Below are 19,118 nucleotides of genomic sequence, written 5' to 3' on the forward strand. Positions count from 1 at the left end.
TGGCTCGGATTTAACATTCTGTCCTGAAAACTGATGACTTTCACATTCCATTGTCAACATTGTGTTTTGCTAATGTGTTGCGGATGGCTGTGGGTGCAGTTGTGACTCAGTCTAGTACCTAGGTGAGAATGTAGAGGAAAATAGCAGGCACATGTCAGAACTGCTCGCCTCTAGAGAACAATGTCACCAATTCAGATAAGAAAAGCCTTGCTCGCTTTCTCGGAGGGAGGGGTGTGGGGGGGAGGAAAGGGTGTGGGGGGAGGGAGGGGTGTGGGGGGGGGGAGGGGAATGAGTAATGTCTCTTCAGACTTCACGTCAACCATAAACATCTGCAGATGTGATGGTTGTGAGGGTAGTCTGTCACTTCTTAGGTTTCTTCTCCTGTTTAACCATTTCTGAGAACTCTGCCAGGGAGGGAAAGATGGAGAGAATAAGGAACTGTGCCAGGGAGGGAGAGATGGAGGGACAAAGAGGCATGTCACAGTGGTCAGGCCTGCGTTCGCTATCACGACCTGGGGGTGGCGTGCGGAATGTGTTCCTGTTACATTTTACATTTAGTCATTTAGCAGACGCTCTTATCCAGAGCGACTTACAGTAAGTACAGGGACATTCCCCCTGAGGCAAGTAGGGTGAAGTGCCTTGCCCAAGGACACAACGTCATTTGGCACGGCCAGGAATCAAACTGGCAACCTTCAGATTACTAGCCCGAATCCCTAACCGCTCAGCCACCTGACACCCCCAGTAGTTGACTGTTGACTGTCACAGTGTAGACCAGACAAGCATGTGACTGTACTTGTGATTGATCACACACTCAAATCGTTGTTGTTGAATGAATAATTTGAAACCTAGTGTTTCGCATATCCTGTTGTAATTTCCTGTCATTGTAAAGTGCTGTTTCACAATGGCAAATATTTGTTGAATATAGTCAGATAAGGCCTGGCACACTGGGCATTCATAGTTAATCCATAAATGATAAAATATCAATGTTGTAGACAATGGTCAATGAAGCGGGGTAATGTATTTTATGTTAAGGCTGCAATTAGTAACATGTAGCCTACTAAATTCAAATATTAGAAACAGCTCCCCTAATTCCTGTCTGAACTCCTTTGTTTTCCTGAAGTTGGAGTTTGACAGTGATTTCACAAAATAAGACACACCCCGCTAAAGGCGATTGGCTGGAACACGATCGCTGGAACTTAATTGACTGGGAAGTAGCGACATGCTCCAAAAAATATAAATGTAGGCCTACCTTCCAACGACATTGTGTTGCTAAACAACTCTGAGGGCCTCATTAGCTCACATCAGCATGTTGGTAGTGGACAAACCTTTTGTTTTTGACTTTTACAGAAAAAAATAAAACTTCCTATTGTACCTTTTTAAGAATCACTGTTCCATGTGAATGTTAATGTTTACTGACCCCTAGTGGCCATGTTTGGTTTCTACAAGCTTCGGACACAACGTTTACCTTTGAAGTTAATGCGTCCGTCACCATCCGTGTCGGCTGTCTGAATTAAGGCCTCCGCCACCTCGTCAGACAGGGGCACTACAGGAGCTGAACTGGGCACAACCGACAGAATGTACCTGCACACATCGAGAAAAAATCATCGTGATTGTAAAGTACTCATAGAAACTTACAGATTCGTTTTTTTTTGCTATCGGTTATTTAGACGCACTTGATTTCGTTCCACTCGATGTAGCCGCTGCCGTCTTTGTCCAGCTTCTGAAAGGCTTTCTTGGTCAACTCCTCTTGTTATTCTGAAGTTTTGAACTGCCTCATGTACTCTAGAAACTTGCTGTAATTGAAGTTGCCTGCAGAGAAAGAGGCCGTCAGTTTCTCTCACACTGTTACCCTGCTAGGCTAGCCTCGCTACCCTGCTACGCTAGCCCGGGGGGGGGGGGGGGGGGACTGCATCACTGGTGGGGAACAACAGGCTACTATCTATTCGTTTCCTCCTGCCTCACCCTGCCTCCCTCCTCACCCTTCAGTCTCATCTCCCGGGGGAGGCGTTCCAGGTCGTGGTCGCTGAGGGATGCACCCATGGCCAGAGCTACCTTCTTCACTTGGTGGCTGAAGTCGTCCGCCATGCTGTCTCTGTGAGGCTACACAAGGCACACACGCCACAACTGTTACCATGGAGATCTTGGGTTGGGTTCAAGACTGAGACGGACATGTTTGGTTTGACTTCAGACCCGGAAACAGATGCATCTCTGGGACTCCTGGACAGTTTTCCTTCTTCAGGTTGGAAGAAGGAAATATTTAGACCTGGTGCCTGGACACCTCTTGACTTGCCCCAGAGGGTGTTCCACAAGAACTGAGGCATGAGCCAGAGGGGGGAGAGGGGGGAGGTTATAAGAGGAGGACACTTCCCTGTGTGCTTCCTAATGAAGCATGAAGTCCCTCGTCACTTATGCTTCTCCAGATTGTTGTTGTGAATGTATTTTAAGTCTAAGGCTGGAAGCTTTGCTCTTTCAACGAGTCTGTTGTTATAGCAGCAGTCTGACTAGAGTGATATTTGACATCAGGTCTGGTTATTAGTTCCCTTAGTCCCTCCAGAGTCTAGTCATAGATCTTGTGTGTGATTCTTTTTAGGTGGTAGTGGAAAGGGTCTGATCTCAGCGGACCAGCATCATTCTGTGTGTGTGTGTGTGTGTGTGTGTGTCAGTCTACTGCTGGACACACAGGGTGCGGCACAGCAGAAAGAGTTGAATCGAGCTTTACACTGTAACACACATCAAGTTTCGGGCTTTCTGGGAGAGTTTCATCATTGCTTTTCTCACTTGAACATTTGCACTTCAAGCACCTTCTCAACAAGAGGATCTGTTTTCCCTGCAGGCACATCCAGACCAGAGTTAGAACCCAGATGAAAATACCTTCCCGTTCTTCTTTGCCTTTTTAACGATGAAACCACTGACACATCTGGTACTATGTATTTCATGTTTACACACAATATAAACAGCTCCACAAGCAACAGGCTACCAGAATGCAAAACGAGTCCAGTATTGATCCTGATACACGTTGACAAACATTTACCAAGGGCCAGTCCGTAGGCCTTCTACAACAAGGACATGTTTCTAGATCTCTGAGCCCCAAAGTCTAGCTCGTTACACAGCCTCCTGCTCGTTACACAGCCTCCTGCTCGCTACACAGCCTCCTGCTCGCTACACAGCCTCCTGCTCGCTACACAGCCTCCTGCTCGCTACACAGCCTCCTGCTCGTTACACAGCCTCCTGCTCGCTACACAGCCTCCTGCTCGTTACACAGCCTCCTGCTCGTTACACAGCCTCCTGCTCGCTACACAGCCTCCTGCTCGCTACACAGCCTCCTGCTCGTTACACAGCCTCCTGCTCGCTACACAGCCTCCTGCTCGCTACACAGCCTCCTGCTCGTTACACAGCCTCCTGCTCGTTACACAGCCTCCTGCTCGCTACACAGCCTCCTGCTCGCTACACAGCCTCCTGCTCGTTACACAGCCTCCTGCTCGTTACACAGCCTCCTGCTCGTTACACAGCCTCCTGCTCGTTACACAGCCTCCTGCTCGTTACACAGCCTCCTGCTCGCTACACAGCCTCCTGCTCGCTACACAGCCTCCTGCTCGTTACACAGCCTCCTGCTCGCTACACAGCCTCCTGCTCGCTACACAGCCTCCTGCTCGTTACACAGCCTCCTGCTCGCTACACAGCCTCCTGCTCGCTACACAGCCTCCTGCTCGCTACACAGCCTCCTGCTCGTTCCCCACTCTGGATCCCTCCAGTTTTACTCACCAGCTCTGTCGCATTGGCTGAATCACACACACACACTAGTCCCCAGTCAAGATCACACACACTCTAGACTGGGTTCCTGGTAAGACTACCCTCGCCCTTCCTGTGGAGCCTCATATATATATATATATATAGGAAGGATGATGGAGGGAAACACTTCCAGTTCTTGTTGTTGCACCTGTCTCTCTCTTCCCCCCCTCTCTCTCCTCTCTTCTCCCTCCCCCTCTCTTCTCCTCCCCCCTCTCTCTTCTCCTTCTCTCTCTTCCCCCCTCTCTTTTCTCTCTCCCCCCTCTCTCTTCTCCCTCCCCCTCTCTTCTCCTCCCCCCTCTCTCTTCCCCCCTCTCTTTTCTCTCTCCCCCCTCTCTCTTCCCCCCTCTCTTTTCTCTCTCTTCCCCCCCTCTCTCTCTCCTCCATCTCTCTCTTCCCCCCCCTCTCTCTCTCTTCTCCCTCTCTCTTCCCCCCCTCTCTCTCTCCTCCCTCTCTCTCTTCCCCCCCCTCTCTCTCTTCCCCCCCTCTCTCTCTCCTCCCTCTCTCTCTTCCCCCCCCTCTCTCTCTCTCCTCCCTCTCTCTCTCCCCCCCCCCCTCTCTCTCTCCTCCCTCTCTCTCTTCCCCCCCCCCCTCTCTCCCTCCTCTCTCTCTGTATCTCCCTATGGAGTCCGTCTCCATCAGAGCTTGGGCTCCTTGTCTCCTGGACAGGCCTCACACATGCCCAGCCAGACTGGCAGTGCACCCGGTTCCCACTGCGGGTTGAACAGGAGGGCAAGATCGTCCTGTTATCCACACAGACTATGGGGACAGCATGTGTGACTGCTCAGTTCTGGACAGCGTCTTAAAACCATCAGTTAAACCTCCTCGAGGAGACGGTTCTCTTCTGATGTATTGTCGTGCGTGTCTTTGAACAAGTAGTATGGAGAGGAGAATCAATCAAAATACACGCGGCCCTTTTCAAATTTGAAGACACTTGTTGGATTCTGTACACTTGGAGATGCCCTTCTGAGGATAATAAGGCCGGGTACAGCAGCACAGACACATTCACAGACACTGCATATTACGGCGTCCCCACAATAAAGGTGGTTAAGCAGTGCGTGTTATTCGCCATGATCACAAACCTCATTGTGCTCCTGATGTTGATCAGTTTGGACCAGGGCCTTAGCACATCTTATAGGGGACACCATACCATAGAGTCGATTCCCTGCTTCTGTGTGCAGAGCCAAAAGCAGCCAATGAAATTAGCCCTGTCTGTCACCCAGTCTACGAGAGGTAGTTAACGAAAGGGAAGACTATTTGTACAGTTTGGTAGAGAGCAGTTTGTAGCGCTTGCACATGCGACCGTAGCTTGTGGATGTGCAACACCCTCAAACGCGAGGAAAAAGTTCCAGACGTGTGTTTCCACATGTTACTGAAGTTGATCGGGCCGTGTTCTTCGGGCCGTGTTCTTGGACCCCTGTCGTGTTCTCCCCTCGCTGGGTATCGATCCGGCCCATCTTAGATCAGACCCTGTCTCCCCTGTAGACGCCACGCTGTGTTCAGAACACATCCAGACAGGCCCTGCAGTTCTGCCACAGCTGGACCACGGCCTCACTCCAGGAGAGGAGTATTTTGGTACACAGAACACCCCCCCCCCCCCTTCCCCCACGCGCCACACACACACACGACTCTTCCCCTCTAACTGTGCTCAGGATCGCTGACAGGGAACCTTCAGAAGAGCTACTGTGCATATGTCTTACACAATGGTCTATCCATTTTAAGGCGATGAATAAAACATTTTTGTATTTTAACTAATGAGTTTAAACACACTGAAGGTGGCTTTTGTGTAGTGATGTGGTAGCCTATCATTGAGAGGTTTTATGGCTTTGATGTAGCCTAAGTATTTAAGTTATACAGGGGAAAGAAGTGTTAAAAAGCTGTTTAAAAAGCTGTTGTGTAGGGGAAGGAAAGACGTTAGCTGACGAGACCGTCCAGAGTGATGATTGGAATGGGATAGTGCAGTATTTACTGGAGCTTAAACGCTTTATTTTAAAACGCTTAATATCGATCCTAAATTCAATACGCTAATTTCATGCGACCAAAACTGTGCGACTGCTTCAGTTCAGATGGGGTTGTTAATAGGCGAACACAAATGTAATAGGCTACTTTATTTGAACGTCTATTAGGCCAAAATAGACTTTTTGACTTATCAACTTCACCAAAATGTACTTAAAGGACCTTAACTAGCCTAGGGGAGTGGTTGGGGCATTGGAGCCGTCACATTTCAGAGCCACATTAGTGAGGGCTTAACACACCAGAGTCGTGTTGACAACCTCCTAATGACTTGTGAATGCACGCGGCTCAATTGGTGTTAATGAGTGCGGTTAGCATGACAGACACGCTGAGCGAACCGGTTATGAGCTTTTAATTCTTCATTGTGTAGGTCAGATAATTCAGGCTGACTCTTGACTTTCAAACTAAGTTAGCCTACTTGTTATGCTTAAGCCGATGTAGTTAAATTACCGATGTGCTCCAGCCGCCTCCAGGTTAGGTAAAAAAAAATAATCAAAATTAGTTTCGCCTAGCCTAAACATATTCATCCAATTCTGAATTAGGGTACAGTCTCATAAGATTGCTATGCTACGCTTTTCCCAGAGTTGTTGCAACATTTTTGCAAATCCATTTAGAAATGTTTCTGGTGTGCTCGATAAAATAAGTTTTACCGTAGCATCACGGCAAGAATTTCCATTAAAACTTGTAGGAATAGAAGAACCAATCACCAGTGGAAGCTTGATTGAGCAGGCCCTACATCTAGGTAGGAAATGTTGGGTAAGTAAAGTGAGTTACATTTTAGTCATTTAGCAGACGCTCTTATCCAGAGCGACTTACAGTAAGTACAGGGACATTCCCCCGAGGTAAGTAGGGTGAAGTGCCTTGCCCAATGACGCAACGTAGCCAGGAATCGAACCGGCAACCTTCTGATTAATAGCCTGATTCCCTAACCGCTCAGCCATCTGATGAGACATGAGACACCAAGAGGAGCACATCTTCTGGTCTCTTGGAAGACCGTCACCATATAAATTACTCAGGTAAAGCACATCCACATGGACCCTGTTGAAACAGCAGGCATGTCCTGTAGTCTGGGTTTACACGGCTATACTGGATCTGTTGCTTCAACCTTGTTTGCCTCCGTCATGCAGTTTGTTGAGTCTGTGAGCTAATAGGTTTCACATCTCTGTTGTCAGACTGTCTGTACATTCCTGGATATCACACACACACGGTTGGACTGCCTAATTACTCTATTCTTTCATTGTTGGCTCACATGGAATTATCTTAAATTAGAGTTCCCCACTGGAGTCTCGTGGACATTCAGGGGATTGGCAGGGGTCTTCCTCCTCCAGGACTACTGATAAAACTCCTAAGCGCACCAGAGACACGTGAATTAAAATGCAGGTGATCTCTCTTAGTAATGTGGTTGTAGCAGGTTCAGGTTTCAGTTACAGTGTATACTGTATATTCAGCTTTGATATGATCATAATATTGGTGTTGGACGATACACTATTATATCATCTTATACCATAAACATAGGGTGTGTTGTGTACTATCAGTTTACCGGTAATGCAAGCTGTAGTATAAAGTGAACATTGGATCATACAATTTAAGATTTCATTCCCATTAAATCCAGGCTCCATGGTTCTTGAAGGCTGGTGGAGAGATGGAGTGGATGCAGGCCTGGAGACCATCTGGCTGGGGTGAGGAATGAGGGCCCCAGTGGTGAAACCAGAGCACGGTACTCCCCAGTAAACACCAGCTGCAGCTGCCCAGGTGCAGAATGACGAGGCCCCGGTGGGGACTGTTACAACTGGGCTCAGAGCCTGCCCCAGGCCCCCTTCCTTCCTCCATCACCCCCACGGGACAGCACTGGAGACTGGGCTGGGAGGACAGGAGAGGAAAGGGAGGAGGAGGAGAAGGGTGGGTCTGGTGCTTGAATTCCTAAACACTGATCCCTCATTTATTCTCAGAGCAGTGGGATGTCAGATTCCTGTATTCATACGCACAAACGTGAGTGTGTCCGCTTAGTTAGGCACGTCTAAATGCAGGGAGAGATGCGTTTAATCACATGACCTGGACAGACAACCCCTTTGGTTAGCTTCTCACCTCGGAAAACAGCCGCTTTTCTCTGCCCACTGTTTCCAGGGCAACAACACATCCGCCGCTAGGTCTCAGAATGGTAAAGCAATAGACAGCACGAACGAATCACTACAAGTTGGATATTCACCTCAGCGAAACCGAGCACAGAATTTAGGCACCTTTGTGGAAGGTGTTGCTCTATTAGACTCACGTCTCCATGGTTACAGACTGACAGAAATAGAGCCAAAAAGATGGATACAAAAAATAAAATAATAAAAAAAACAACTGTGATATTCAGTGGAAAACAGGAGGACAGAAAATAGAGAGATACTGGGAAGGGACCAAACATCTGTATATTGTGTATTGACCCTGTTCATGACAAGCAGAAACGTATACGGATATATGGACACACTGCAGCTAAATCATATATATGCATGAGAGTCTTTTTGGAGCACCTAGTTCACAAAGACTCTAGCAGACTATGATGTCTTCACATCATGTCTGAGCGGTTATGTAACCACCCCACAGCTCCTTAACTGGAGGAGAGGGATTCAGGACAGGATGTGGGGGGGAGGGGGGGGCAACAAAGAGGACATTTCATGGACAACAGATGCTCTTTGACAGCCCAGTGACATTTTGATCCTTTGCCTTTTTGCATTGAGAGTGGCAGGCAGTGCGACACGCAAGGAAGCCAGGATTCTGATCCTCCGAGAGAGAGGGGGAGAGAGGGGGAGAGAGAGGAGGGGGAGAGAGAGAGGGGGGAGAGAGAGGAGGGGGAGAGAGAGAGAAAGAGAGGGGGAGAGAGAGAGAGGGGGAGAGGGGCAGGAAGCAGGGGGGGTGAAAGAGAGAAAATAATGTGAGGGGGGGAGGGGGGTCTGGTTCAACACGTCTAAACAGTAGATTAAGCGGATATAAAGTCCTGGATTGTGCCTTTATGGTGTTACATCACTATCACTGCTCGTGTTCCTCTTGTGTGCTATATCCTCCTCCTCCCCCTGAGCTGAAGCTGAATGAGATGTGAGGAGTGCAGACCTCCTGGAGGTGCTACAGTTGTACTCGGGAACATTTTTGCGCATGAAATCCACAATGCTGTCTGTGTCTGCTTAGAACAATGTAACATCCTATGTTTTGTATTCATGAAGTGTCGTGGCCAGACTTGACAGAAAACGTTGAATAATTGTCGTCTTTGTGTGTTGTCTTTGGAGTACATGTTGACTGCATATTGCATGTTGTGGCGGTGACTTATTACTGTACAACACATTTAGGTATAAATTGGATAAGATTAAAATCGTCATCGGAAAAGTGGTCTTGCGCTGTGCGTTTTCCCCTCCCCCCTAATACTCAGCGCAAACCGCTGTCAGAAATTCCATTTGGAACATTATCGAGCAAGATGGCGCTCTGACTGTCAGGGCGCGGACAGCTCCCGCAACACCAGGGACATCTCTGTGAGAAACTACAATAATTGAAATACATTTGGCTACACGAAACTGAAGTGCGTTTGTACTGCATATTTGACAGTCAACGGACATCGCACTCGGAAGAGTTCACCTGTCAGTGGGATGCCCGTGCCCCGGAACTCTCATCGGTTTGGTGCAGAGACTGAATGGGAGCGATTTAAATACTGTGGTGTTTCAAGTTGATTGCTACGGCGCTTACAGGTTCCACTGCAGCCTCAGTGTCTGCACATCACCTACAGTCGGACTCGATTAGGACACAAGTGAGATTTCAGTTTGTGTTGCCTGCAAAATCCAATGCAGCACGGCGTAAAATGAAGCGGTCGTCATATCTCTCAACAGCTGTTTCTCAGTCAGAGGGTTTCATTTTTAACAAACATGAGGGCAGCGCTTTGAGATGCTTCGTAGATTACGACTTTAATTTCTGTCATTAAAGACTGCAGTACATATCTGCTACATCAGCATCCCTATGGCCGAGATGATGTCTGCGTTACTTGTGACCATCATGTCTTCATCTCTCCTCTGCACCGGCTTTGCTCTCAGCTCTCGTTTCGACTCAGGTCAGTTGAATGGAAATGGAACCGTTCCAGCCTCCTGGAGGTTGTGTTCATTAATGGCCATATGTGGGTCTTCAAAGACTTCCATCATTCACGCTTTTCCCCCCCGTTATTTGTGTTGTACGGACACCGTTATTTGTGTTGTACGGACACCGTTATTTGTGTGTGATTTAATCACATAAAAACAATGAGACATAGAACTACAGACTACCTGTAGGTTGTATTTTTTATTTTGTGTAAGTTTAAGGAACATGTAAGTGCCCATAATTGCATTGTTCGTGTTGGTCAAACCACAAGGCCGGGTAGGTAATGCAAGGAGATAAAGGTGAAAGGTGAGGGGGCATTCTGGAAGAAGCTTTCTTAATTGAAGCAAGAGATACTGTGGTGTCATCTAATGGATTTAGAGAGGGGGAAAGGAGCAAGAAGATCAAGGGAATGAATGAAGGGGACTTGTATATTATTAGTCCTAATTGTTTGAATGAAATCCCTTTAAAAAAATACATATATATTTATACATATATATATGTGCGATTTCTCCCAGTCAAAGGGAAGGGGGGGGGGTTGTCAAGCCACTGTGATTTCACGTCAGTTTATCAGAGCTCCCAGAATTCCATCTGCTCGTCATTCAAGTGGTTCCTATGGTGACCAGGAGAGCTTGTTAGTGGCCTTCCCATTTTAGAGTCAGATTCGTTTCAGCAGCCACCTCCCATCATCCCACAGTCTCTGCCTCCCAGCAGGCAGCCCTCAGCCTGCCTTCACCGACTCGCTGCTGCCATGTCGGCTGTTTGGCAGGGAGGTGCTGGTTAGGGTACTTGGTGGTAGATGCATTGCGGTATCTCGGTCTTCTTCCGCTGACTTGATAAACGCATGACTGTTTCATGACACATTACGCATCTCTGTAGCCTGTATCAACGTGTGCTAACAGCATCTCGCTCCCGGTCTGTTCGCCTGCCTGTCTCTGCGTTCTGCAACGTGTTGTTGTTAGAATGGCCTGGGCTACCCAGTCACCATGGAGCAGGAGCGTGTCTAGTTTACAATTCATGTTTAGATAACAAGATGCACCATTTGATTTAACTCCGAGCTGCCTGTGGTCCTGTCACGCATAAGGAAAGCAGGAAAGAGAACCAGATACATGTAAAGAGGAAGGGGTTGGGGATGGATGGATAGGTGTAGAGAGCAGAGGAGGGAGGGAGGTAGAGATGGGGGGGAGCAAGAGAGAGGGGGGGAGGGGTACTGGCCAGGGAGAGGGAGATGAAGATAGAGAGATGGGTAGGGAAGGAAGGAGTAGGAGATGGAGGGGAGGGCTGAAGGGAGGAACGGTAGGAGGGGTGTATGTGTGTGTGTGTGGGCGGGCAGGGGGGGGCTGTGTGTTGTGAAGTTGTGAGTGCAGCATTGAGGGTGCTGGGTGACATCATGGCTGGATGGGGATGGAGGGGCAGGGCTGTTACTGGCATCCTTGGCTTGGTGCCCAGGCCCCAGGTTATCCATTTCACTTTTGTCAGTGTGGCGGCTGCACAGAAAGCACACAGCGGAGACTGAAGCAGCAGCAGCAGCACTGCCCATGTTGCAGCCTGCCTCCCCCACACACACCCCTCTCTGAGCTGGCTGGAACTGGAGATCCAGGGCCCAGGACTGGAGGGCAGGGGCAGGCCCTGCCGGAGCTCCAGGTGAGCCTGGGAGGGTTGGGAGATGGGTGGCCTGGGAGGGTTGGGAGATGGGCGGCCTGGGAGGGTTGGGAGATGGGCAGCCTGGGAGGGTTGGGAGATGGGCGGCCTGGGAGGGTTGGGAGATGGGCGGCCTGGGAGGGTTGGGAGATGGGCAGCCTGGGAGGGTTGGGAGATGGGCGGCCTGGGAGGGTTGGGAGATGGGCGGCCTGGGAGGGTTGGGAGATGGGCAGCCTGGGAGGGTTGGGAGATGGGCGGCCTGGTTAAAGCTTGAGGTCGCAGGCCAGGAAAGGAGGAGGTTTCTGGGAGCTGGTAGATCAGGTCTCTTTCTTTGGGGGAAGTGTTTCCAGGGGATGTGGGGATGGTTGTTGACACTTGCCTGTAACCTTGGTGGGGAAGGGGAGGGAAGACGAGTAGCTGCCACACGGAGCTAAAAAGTTATGGTATATTAAATAACGTTGCATCAGGCTGAACAAGAATGCTGAAAAGATTATGGTGTAAAGAATGTATTGGGTTGTTTGTGAAAGCTGCTATGGATTGGGTCTAAAACAGGATTCCTTGTACAATTCTGTATCATTTTCCAAATAATTTTCCAGAATGATCGAGTTCAGATCACACACAAAGACACTTGTCTTGCACACACACTCTGATGTTGCAGCTTCTAATGTAGGCAGTCCCGTGCTACAGGATGTAACGGGGTAGCTGAGTAAGTTCGTGTTTTTGTGCGTAACCTCTTACTGTCAGCTCTGCTTACTGTGGAACATATGGCCCTGAAGCTCTGATATTCTCTGTTGAACATCCCAAAGTGTAGCGAGTGATGCTGGAGCACTAGCGCTTCAGACTGATAATGGCCCTAGACCTCTGTGGGAGGCTGTGTGTGTGTGTGTGTGTGTGTGTGTGTGTGTGTGAGAGAGAGAGAGAGAGAGTCGCTGTAAACTGGAGAGAAAAGAGGATAAGGTTGATTTTCGATTTTCGAATGGCTTGACAGACCACAAAGGAAACAAGATTCACCGCACCAGCTCTATTTTCTTGCTTTGTCTCTTGAAGTTGGCCTGTGTTTGTGCGCATCATGTTTGAACCTGAGAATGAATGATTTTACTCTCCTACGAGGGAGATTATCGAAGATTAGGATCTCTGCGAGTCAGATTTGAATGGGAACGGGCTATTTTTGTTTAGCGTTTTTTAGAAAAACAGATTAGAGAAAAAACTGTGTGCGTGTCTAGTGGGAAGAAACCTGCCAATGGATCGGTGAAAATAGGACAGTCTTTTTCTATTGTTGACATACACACACACACACACGCACACACACATACATACCCCCCCCACCCCCCCCACACACACACACATACATACATACATACACCCACATAGGAGACTAAGACTCTGGCACATTCTCTCTCTAAATTGGCCAACTATCTTATTTATTGCCCTGCATTTGTTAAAGCCCTGCCAGCCAAACTGATGTAGCAATGACTTTACAAAATGCGTATATATATATATATATATATCTAAGTGTTCCTTTTGCAACCGCTCCCCTTTTACCCCTTTAACGTTTATACAGTAAAAGCAGTATTCAACGCCAATGAACCAAATATTACATTCCCTTTACATCAGTCTGTTTACTATATACAGTCTATTTAAAGTACAACCAGAATTGAGCAAATATACAGTGCATACGTAATTGACTGTGAGACAATCCACAATAAGAATACATCTCAGTATCAACCTTGTGAGCTGGAATCGCTGTTGTGTTTAATCTCTTAATCTTTATCGATTGTCTGTGCTGATAACATTAGCCGCCATACTGATAGGCAGGTCTGCTCTGGAGGCCCTGAATCTTGTTTACCAGCATTCTGCAGCTGGCGGGATCCCAGCCTCTTCTAATGGAGGTAGACAGGAGTCACCTGGTTAGAGCCCACAGCCTGTCCTCCGTACAACATCCTCCTGGCCGGCTTCCGAAACGGTATGCTTAGCCAGCAAGCTACATCCATATGCCTACTGTGATGCCATAGCTGACTAGCTGTACGACTAGTATGATGTCAAAAATGATAAGCTTTATGGCTAGTATGATGTCATAGGACTAGCTGAATAGCTAGTATTATGTCAAAAATGATTAGCTTCATGGCTAGTATGATGTCATAGGACTATCTGAATAGCTAGTATTATGTCATAGCTGATTAGCTGTGTGGCTAGGATGATGTCATAGCTGACTGGCTGTGTGGCTAGTATGATGTCATAGCTGACTAGCTGTGCGGCTAGTATGATGCTATAGCTGAAGAGAGAAGAGAGGAGAGAAGGATATTCCTGGCTAGGATAGAGAAGCAGGGCACTGGTCTAATCCAATCAGCATCTCCTGTGTCGGAGTTGGTATTTCAGCACCATGGACAGTTCCTACTGCGAGAACATTAAAGGCAGGGTAGGCAATGTTGTTGAGAAGCACTTTTTGTCACATTTGCTGTAATAATCTTCACATCCTGATAGCAACCAACACATCTAAAGGTTTGTTTGCAGTAAACACGTCCAATCATTAAGGCACTTATGATTGGATTTGACTTGGACTTAATGCAATGATTGGACGGGCTGCTTGTCTGTCTATCTACCTCCCGGCAGTAGTCAAGCAGCGCGTTTGTGTGTTTTCGGGGAGTGGCTTTCAAGACAGGGGGGTGGGGATAGTTTGGTCTGAATCCTTTTCAAACTATCCTACCAACCTTTTAAGGAGTGAGTTATTTTTCCAAAACGGAAGCTAGCTAGTTTTAGTTAGCTTCCGTTACCTAGCAACCTAGCATAATACTCGTAGCAATGCTACTACCTGCTAGTGTTACTTGTTAGCCTCCTAATTGTAAATTTTGAAGCCATACTATAGCGTTTGTCATATAGTTTTTGTCTATCGGAAAATAGTCGGTTGGAATGTTCAGAATCACACATGTGTGACGCTACTCCTTAACGGGTTAAAGGAGAACAGATATTGCAGACCTGGTGAGCCAGAGTGTGTCTGGACACCCAGAGATGCCCTCTTCTCAGCTGCTCCTTGTTAGCTTCTATCAAACAACATCCTGCAAGAACACCATAAGTCGCATTCCCACGACAAGCTACATTACCTTCCTTCGATATGGAACAATCTGGCTCCTCAGATGAAACACAATACGGAAATGCGAGCCATTATTTTTGGCTGTCGGCGCAATCGCAGATGTGCTGTGGGAATAATTGAATTTCCTGGTCCATTTGGGTGTCCTACCCAGGTCATTAATGATATATTGATTTGTAACGGAGCCCTGGTCCCTGAGAGGGAGCGGGAATGGACTTCCAGTCAGTCATGATCCACAGTTCTAGTTGTAGCGTGGAGACTAGAGTCTGATAAACTGGACTCTTTCAGTCAAGTGGACAGATGAGAACAGGAGGCTGATAGACTGACCGGCATCTACAGATGAAGATCAGTTTCCCCTTATCCTGTCTCTCTCTGTGTCTCTGTCTCCGTCTTTCTCTCTCTATCTCTCTGTCTGTGTCTCTCTCTGTCTCTCTTTCTGATCTAACTATCAATTTATCAGTCAGACAGGCAGACTGTCTCCCCCCCCCCCCAGCTACAGAGGAGCCCATTAAGAGAAGAGCTGACAGAGAACAAACTCACTGTGGTCCATGCTCTCCCCACTGAATGTGAAACATGATTTGGATGTGATCCTGAGCCCTGTCCAAATGTGCTCTCTGGCAGGAGCCCGTCCGTGAGTGGGCGGTGAAACCAGCCGTGGGCGGCCTGTGGGGTTCGCTTGTTGATCCGTTACTGAGGTGACGAGGTGTGAGACCGAGACGCCGTCCCAGACAGATGCTCCTCAAACTGTGACCACGGCAACGCAGAGGTCCCTGTCTCTTGGCATCACCGTCCCCATTCATAATAAATCCTTACGCCAGTTCCGAGATTCTGATTGGCTGTTCATGGGCATGGCTGTCTTAAAGTGCTCCTCCTCTTTCTATACATCAGCACACGTGTGTGATGCACATGGGAGCATGTGTTTTCTATTTCAAGGTGTGTGTGTGTGTTATTATGGTAGTGATCAGGGATTTTAGTACGTGTGTGTCTTCGTGTGTGTCTGTGTGTGTGTCTGTGTGTGTGTCCGTGTGTGTGTCTGTGTGTGTGTCCGTGTCTGTGTGTGTGTGGGAGCTTAGCTTTTGCTCTACTTTTTGGTTTGAGGGCCTCGTTTCATCTCGGTCACAGATTACTTCATCCAATATTTAGCACAGTTTTATCACCCGCCCAGATCCAGTTCCCTGATCACTGCCAGTAGGCTCCCTCGCAGCATGAGCCGGACAGCACACACACACACACACACACACACACACACACACCACACACACAGACACACCACACACACACACACACACACACACCACACATAAGAAAGGCCACTTGTTTCAAGCAAATGCATTGGCTTCACTTCCGCACCACAACACAAAACGCACACACAAAACATCCACGCAGAGGCACTCGTTCAGTCCTTCAGCAGGGGGCCCACGCGTCGCAGCAGAGCTCGATGGCACGGTTACGTAAAGCAGCCTGCTCTCCTGTACAGCAGAAGCCCTCTGAAGCAGCCTTGCACCACCCTCTGAAGCGAACAGCCTCGGGGCGCCATCTCTTCCTAACGGCAGTCCGAATACATTACCACTGTGACCTTCAAGCCATTTGCATGGGCCGTGCTTTCAAACCAAGAGTCGTCCGATGAAACCCGGCGTCGCCATGGCAACCGCGCTGGGGGAAACCCGGCGGCTGGTTGGTGCTCCGCCTCCGTGATGGGCTTGAGCACAGTGGACGTCCCGATACCCAACGGTTCCTGGGGAACTGGGGCGGAGGGGGGCGGAGGGGGGCGGAGGTGGGGCGGAGGGGGGCGGAGGGAGAGAGAGGGGAGAGATGGAGAAAGAGAGAGAGAGAGAGAGGGAGAGAGAGGGAGAGAGAGAGAGGAGAGAGAGAGGGAGAGAGAGATGGAGAAAGAGAGAGAGAGAGAGGAGAGAGAGGGAGAGAGAGAGAGGGAGAGAGAGGGAGAGAGAGAGGGAGAGAGAGATGGAGAAAGAGAGAGAGAGAGAGAGAGAGAGAGAGAGAGAGAGAGAGAGAGAGAGAGAGAGAGAGAGAGAGAGAGAGAGAGAGAGGGAGAGAGAGGGAGAGAGAGAGAGATGGAGAGAGAGAGGGAGAGAGGGAGATGGAGAAAGATGGAGAGAGAGGGAGAGAGAGGGAGAGAGAGATAGAGAAACGGGGAAAAGAGTGTTTGTGTGTGTGCATTGAAGCGTGCACCACATGTGCATAGTATAAACGTTATGTGTGTACACATTATGTGTGCATTCATGTGTGTGTACATGTGCATGCAGGTGTGCGGGAATGTGCCCTGTGTGTGTGTGTGTGTGGCGGTGGTTATGTAACAGGGCTGCTGAGGAGGCTGTGATGTCACAGACGTGCAGGGACAGCCTGTGGGGAGGCTGACCAGGAAGAGGGAATTCTTTCTGCTCCAATGGCCTCTCAAGACACAGCTGCAGGAAGAGAGAGGAGATGGAGAGGGAGAGGGAGGGAAAAAAGGAGAGAGGGAGGGGGAGGGAACAAGAAAGAGCAAGACAATGAGGGAGAGGAAGAAGGAGAGAGAGAGAGAGAGAGGAAGAGGGAGGGTGATAGGGATAGGCAGAGAGAAAGAACAAGACAATGAGAGAGCAGGAGAAGGAAAAGAAAAGGAGAGAGAGAGAGACATTTAGCAGACACTCTTATCCAGAGAGAGAGAGAGAGACGTATGGAGGAGGACTTGCCACCACGCTAATGTACAACACGATACGTGACTCACAGTGATTCATCAACAAATAGTAAGACCAGCGGCGGCCCAGATACACTCGAATGCTTAAAAGCTTCAACGCTTAGAGAACCTTTCTCTGTGTGTGTGTGTGTGTGTGTGTGCGTGTGTGTCTGCACGTCTGTACAGACATTTAACAGGAATCGACAGGGCTAATTGTACTTCACCACAGAATGGGGCTTTTTTGTCGTCATGTTTTATTTGGCTTGGCAGAGCATGACCACACGGAAGCGCTACACTCTCTTAGGTCCTCTGCTGTCACCGTCAATGAGCCACATGGGATTGTGTCTCCACATCCTGTGCCACTGGGAATTAGTGTATTCATCTCTCAAAGGTGCAAGAATATCTTGTAGTGAACAGGATAAAGTTGATTCAAGGATTACGGCAAAGTTCCACCTTTGCTGACGTTGTCCCCTTTGCAAACATGACATTGTCATAGTGTGACCTTAAACACTGTTAATAAAACACCAAGTGTCAGCTGTTGTTAGGGCACACACACACACACACAGCACAATATCCCAGTCCATAAGTCAGCCAGTACTCTCAGACCTCTGACTTGATGAAAAGGAAGTTTCCAGACTAGCTGACGGCCAGCCAGGCTGCGTGTTGAAGATTATGCTGAAGTCGTTTGTCTCCAACAGTCAACACGATTATGCATGTTCTGCTGTCAGGAGCTATGGTAGCGTCCTGCCTGCCAGTGTTAAGGGGCCATGATAGGATGTCTGTGTACAGCTGATGGTATCAGTGCTGTCGATTACAGCCGGGCTCTGGGCCCTGGCTGGAGTGCCCTGCTGGGGGGCGCTAGAGAGGCCTTTGAGGGCACACCGGTGGTGTAAGCAGGCCTAGCGTGTTCCAGTGCCTCACAAGGGCAGAGAGAGCTCAGCGATCGCCCCCAGGTGAGGCAGACAAGCTCAGATAAATCAAGCCCACAGTTGGAGTCAGAGTCAAGGGTTAGGAGGGGTGGGAGGGGTGTGGAGGGGTGTGGAGGGTGTGGAGAGGTAGGGAGGGGTGGGAGGGGTGTGGAGGGTGTGGAGGGGGTAGGGAGGGGTGGGAGGGGTGTGGAGGGGTGGGGAGGGGTTGTGGAGGGGGTGGGGAGGGGTGTGGAGGGTGTGGAGGGTGTGGAGAGGTAGGGAGGGGTGGGAGGGGGGGAGGGGTAGGGAGGGGTGGGAGGGGTGTGGAGGGTGTGAGAGGTAGGGAGGGGTGGGAGGGGTGTGGAGGGTGTGGAGGGGTAGGGAGGGGTGGGGAGGGGTGGGGAGGGGTGTGGAGGGGTGTGTGAGGGGTGTGGAGGGGTGTGGATGAATGTTGGAATGGAAGGCAGCCATCTTGTTAGCAGGGCCTGTTGTACTCTGGCAGGGTGGCAGGGTGGCAGGGTCTGTGTGTTGGGGCTACTGTGTGCACCGCAGGGGACATGTTTGAGGACACGGGTGGGGGGAACAGGATTGGGAGAAGGAGTCACCATGGAAACCAACAGTGTGAGGCAGATTTCCGCTGGCTATGGTTTGGCTCGTCACCTTTGGAGTCACATTACTACCAAGCGATCGTTGCAGTCGATCACCTGATATCTCTTTGTGCCGAAACGTAAAAAGATTTTAGACTAGTATGAAACCAGTCTGTGCACACACACACACATGCATACACACACTACGCACAAACACACACACGCCTTGGTGGAATGTCTGTGATTTTAGAAGCAGTGAAAAGCCCAGTGTATTATGAACTATCTAGCTACGTCAGCATTGTGTGCACTGCAGACCGCTACTAGATTGGTGC

At 49.2% G+C, this 19,118-nt stretch overlaps 2 protein-coding genes across 2 annotated transcripts in view; one reads left to right on the plus strand and one right to left on the minus strand.

The window, feature by feature from the left end:
• Positions 1-254: 254 nt before the first annotated feature.
• On the minus strand, positions 255-3,835 carry LOC134030884 (parvalbumin-like EF-hand-containing protein). The gene is given in 5 exon segments (XM_062474277.1): positions 255-404; positions 1,466-1,581; positions 1,674-1,809; positions 1,980-2,100; positions 3,763-3,835. Coding segments are annotated over 4 exon segments (402 nt in total). The 5' UTR covers positions 2,086-2,100; positions 3,763-3,835; the 3' UTR covers positions 255-360.
• A 5,813-nt stretch (positions 3,836-9,648) lies between these two features.
• The window catches only part of aatkb (apoptosis-associated tyrosine kinase b), a 32,218-nt gene continuing 22,748 nt past the window's right edge, over positions 9,649-19,118 (plus strand). Inside the window, 1 exon segment of the mRNA XM_062474281.1 lies at positions 9,649-9,871. Within this exon segment, the coding sequence (XP_062330265.1) occupies positions 9,781-9,871 (91 nt within the window). The 5' untranslated portion in view covers positions 9,649-9,780.

The sequence above is a fragment of the Osmerus eperlanus genome, chromosome 12 (genome assembly GCF_963692335.1).
Source record: "Osmerus eperlanus chromosome 12, fOsmEpe2.1, whole genome shotgun sequence".
NCBI classification, from domain to species: Eukaryota; Metazoa; Chordata; class Actinopteri; order Osmeriformes; family Osmeridae; genus Osmerus; species Osmerus eperlanus.